The sequence below is a fragment of the Vigna radiata genome, chromosome 1 (assembly GCF_000741045.1).
Source record: "Vigna radiata var. radiata cultivar VC1973A chromosome 1, Vradiata_ver6, whole genome shotgun sequence".
NCBI classification, from domain to species: Eukaryota; Viridiplantae; Streptophyta; class Magnoliopsida; order Fabales; family Fabaceae; genus Vigna; species Vigna radiata.
Genome location: NC_028351.1, coordinates 32924055 through 32928748, shown reverse-complemented (window position 1 = coordinate 32928748; position 4694 = coordinate 32924055). Strand labels below are relative to the sequence as shown.

General features: G+C 39.3%; 1 protein-coding gene across 1 annotated transcript; it reads right to left on the bottom strand.

Moving 5' to 3' along the window:
• Positions 1-2618: 2618 nt before the first annotated feature.
• On the bottom strand, positions 2619-3665 carry LOC106761996 (uncharacterized mitochondrial protein AtMg00810-like). The gene has a single exon (XM_014645661.1). The coding sequence runs from the start codon at positions 3663-3665 to the stop codon at positions 2619-2621; it is 1047 nt and encodes a 348-aa protein (XP_014501147.1).
• Between the last annotated feature and the right edge of the window lie 1029 nt (positions 3666-4694).

The window sequence follows — 4694 nt, the reverse complement described above, 5'->3', positions numbered from 1 at the left end:
CAATCTCTCTAGGTGAAGAATGAAGTGTAGGAGGAGAAGTCCCTCAAAAATCCCAAGACCCATGTTTAAATAACCCATTTTTGACATATCAGCGAGAATTCGCGCCCGACTCGGAATTCTCACGCCCAACGCCACTTTTCACTGCACCAGATGTGAATTCTAGCAAGATCTCGCGCCCAGCGCGGATTCCTGGCGCCCAACGCGGATTCTCTGGTGTCCAGCGCCATTCTGTGGCGCCCAGCTTGGAATTTCTCTGCACTTCTCACGCTCAGCTTGGATTTCTCGCGCTCAGCTTGGGTGGTTTTGACAGCATTCTGAAAATTGAGCCTCTTGTGCGATTCCAAAGGCGTCCAACATGGGTATTTGCTTCAAATTGATCTTTTCTTTGTCCCAAAACATGTTCTCTTGAGTTCTTGCTTGTTTTCCTCCACTAGAATTGCTTTCTATTCCTTTATTTCACACACTCAAACATAGAGATTAGAGGTAAAAACAAGCATATACTAAATAAACACAAGAAAATTACAAAACACACAAAAAGTGAGGATAAAACAATGTTAAAGCTGTGAAGGAGTTGATTTTGCCACTAAAATGATGTTTAGATAATGGTAAGAATTAGCATTATCAGGTTCAAAAACCAGAAGATAGGCAAGCATACAACAATGGCTGGAGGTTTGTCTTTCTGCTTCCGCTTTTATTCTTATAAATCTGAATATGATTAAATATGTTTGTTTGATATATTTAGATTTATTAAATCTTCAGTATGAATCTGTTATATGTTTTAACAATTAATGCTTGTAGTAGCACTATTCTAATTCATTAGTTGGTCTTAAGCATTATTGCACTCATATTTTCAACTTCATAGACTTGTTCATCTAATGCTGGAAAACCTATCCTCATTATTGGAGTCTTTGTCCCGTGGGGCAGACTTTGCAAGAGTTCCCTGCACAGTCTCCTGAAGATTAATCCCATCCTTGCGTAAAATCCGGAAACTATCAGGTATGATGTAGAATCTTCTTAATCATTTCCTTAAAACACATATTGAATTGTCATCAACTCACTATCTGTTAACAGATAATCTCCTCATCTTTCATTTTGCCTCAGAATTATTAGCTATGCCTTTAAAATCCATTACATCATCTTGGGAGAATAAAGAAGTACTCTCTTGTGGCTTTACTGAGGTATTATTTGATTATTGATGTCTTCATTTTTTGGTCTTCTTGAGACAATATATTTTATTTCCTCCATTTCTTTTAATTATTTTAAAAACTGATCTTGGATTGTGATTTTATGTCAATGCTTCAATCAAAATGTAGATGCTGAAAGAAGTTTTTGGTTCCAAATTAAACTTCAAACCTCCTTTTTATTGGACGAGGCGCCTCTGAAGTTCTAATATTCATCTAATTAAAAGTGAATCACGATGTTGACTTACTAAAATTAAATGACGAACATAACCTTGCTTACTTTAAATACATTCTCATTTTTTATAAGCTTTATCCCATTTGTCACCCAGAGATCACTGTGTATATAAATTTGACGAGTCTTGTTATTTTACCAATTTTTTCTTTATTTTCCTGTGGTTGAATTTTTGTTCCTCCTCCATCCATATCAAAAACACTTTTTTTAAAGAGAAAAAATTGTGGATCGTATTGCTACTACAGGAAATAAGAACATGTTTGAGTGGGTTGTTTCATATGACTCACTTGTATGTTTTGTTCCATAAAAATTTATGTTAAATGGCTTGATCTGATATCTTTTCTTGTGCCTTGTTGATCTTTTTCAATTTTAGAACTATGTATAATAACCGTATTTGATGAGAGCCTGTAAGGTTTATGTTGATTGTTGACCTTTTCTGGTAGGTGGAAAATTTCATAAAAGCTATATTTACAGACTCGCCTTTAAGAAAAGCATGTTAATGGAGGATACAAAATGCGAACTTTTAGGATTCATCTAACTTCGCGCTGAATCTTTAAATCACGAAGAACACACTTGAGTTTGAGATTTAGAGATGATGGAACACCTTGGCAAAGGCATGCTGGAGTTTGAGCTGCCACTCCAAATACGACGGGTATCAGACAGTTCATTCGTGCTGATATTATTCAAAAAGAAAGGACAAAAGTGTCATTGCCCACGCCACTAAACTTTCTGTTGTTTTAATAAAACAGGCACACTCGACAGAGAGAGAAAATGAGAAACAGAGAGAAGGGNCGAGATGTTTAGAGAGAGAAGGGCGAAACAAAACTCTCTGCTAGGGTTCCTCCACGACACCCCTCAGGCCACCATTGCTGCTCTTCACCGATCAANAATCAAAGACAAAAACTTGACACAGAGACACACTCAGGTAAACTGTATAACTTCTGTAATTTTATTCAACACACAAATGAAATATTACAACTGTATTTATACTGAACTGAACAAACTAACGGTAAAGCTCTGTTTTGTTTATTTTAACACTCCTCCTAAACAAAACAATAGAAAAAAACATGATTTTTGATAAAAGCCCTCTTTTTCACCGATTGATCGGTGAAAACTCCAACTCCGGCGAACCCCCGCCGCTTTCATCGGTTAACCACCGGTGCAAAACCTTTATCTGAGCTGATCTTCACTTCAAGACGAAAACTCTAGGTTTTCGTGACACCTTTTTCCAGATCTGCTCCGATCTCCATCTTTATAACTCCGATCTGCTTTCTAAGTGTTAGAAAGCGTTCCCTTTTTAATGCTTTGGTTAGTATATCTGCAGTTTGGTCTTCGGACTTGCAGTATACCACCTCGATCTTCCCTTTTCCAACTTGCTCTCTAATAAAATGAAACCTTGTCTCAATATGTTTGCTCCTACCGTGAGATGTAGGATGCTTAGTCAGGTCAATGGCTGACTTGTTGTCAACAAGCAGTCTGACCTTCTCTGTAACATTTATCCTCAGTTCCTTCATTAATGAGTCAAGCCAAGCTGCTTGACACGTGGCTTCGCATGCTGCAATGTACTCTGCCTCACATGAGGACAAAGCTACAATTGGCTCTTTCGTAGAGCTCCAAGAAATTGGTGCTCCTTCCAGAAAAAAACATATATCCAGCTGTACTCTTTCTATCACCCTTGTCACCACACCAATCCGAATATGAATAAGCAACCACGTGAGCCTCTCCTCCTGATTCATTCTTAGGCAGTAACACTCCATAGCCTCTCCTCCTGATTCATTCTGCATAAACCTACTCACCAAACCCACACTATAGCTGATGTCTGGTCTTGTATTACACAAGTACCTTAGACTCCCAACCATTCTTCTATACTCAGTAGGGTCAACTGCCTCCTCCTCAGGATCTTTCTCTAGTTTCAATCCCACTTCTGCTGGAGTAGTAGCAGAATTGCATTGGAGCATATTAAACCTGGTTAACATGTCCAAGGCATATCTGGACTGATGCATCAACATACCAGCAACAGTCTTGGTGAATTCAATACCAAGGAAATAACTCAGCTGACCCAGGTCACTCATCTCAAATTCGTGTAACATTTGACCCTTGAAAAAAGAAATCTTCTCACTACTACTTCCTGTAATCAGTAGGTCATCCACATACAGGCACACAATCAACCTGTCTTCTCTTTCATCTTCCTTATAGCACTGAACATACACTCCATGTTCAGAAACACATTTTTCAAACCCGATGCTACTCATGAATCTGTCTATTCTTTGGTTCCAGGCCCTTGGAGCCTACTTCAGCCCATACATGGCCTTCTTCAACCTGTACACTTTATCAATTTTCCTCTTGACTTCAAAACCTTGAGGCTGGACAACATACACTTCTTCCTCCAAGTCCCCATTCAGAAAAGCTGACTTTACATCTAATTGATGTAGAGTCTAGTTGTTCTGAACAGCCAAAGAAACCATCAGCCTTACAGTCTCCATTCTGGCCACATGCGCAAACACTTCACCATAATCAATCCCAGCTTGCTACAAATACCCTTTGGCCACTAACCTGGCCTTATAGCGAACCACCACACCTTGTGGATTTATCTTAGACTTATAAATCCATTTCAGTGCAATTGGTCTCTTGTTAGGTGGCAGATCTGTTAATTCCCAGGTCTGATTCTTCTCAATTGACCCAATCTCCTCCTCCATAGCCTTACACCATTTCTTATCCTTCACTCCTTCTCTAAACTCCACGGAATCTGCTTCTGCTATTAAAGCAAAATGCACAAAGTTTCCCTCAGATGAAACAGTTGCTTCATAGACTAAATCATAGTCTCTTAGGTGAGTTGGTAACTGGGTCACCCGAGAAGACCTCCTAACACTCTCCTCCTTCCTGCATGCCTCAGTTTCTGCTGCAGGTTCTTCTTCTTCCAACTCAATGGTTGGTCCTCTTTTCACATCTGACTCCCACTGCCACTCTCCAGCTTCATCAATTTTTACATCTCTGTTAATTGTGGCTGCTCCTGTTTTAGGGTCATATAGTTTGTATCCACCTATTACATGGTATCCAATTAAAATCAATGGAACACCCCTGTCATCTAGCTTCTTCCTCTGCTGTTCTGGAACATGTTTGTAACATAATGAACCAAAGATCTTCAGATGCTTGACATCTGGCTTTATTCCAGACCAAGCCTCCTCTGGTGTGACCCCATTTAGTCTCTTGGTTGGAGANAGATTNAACACATAAACTNCTGTCATTANAGCCTCACCCCATAGAAACATTGGTANCCCCTT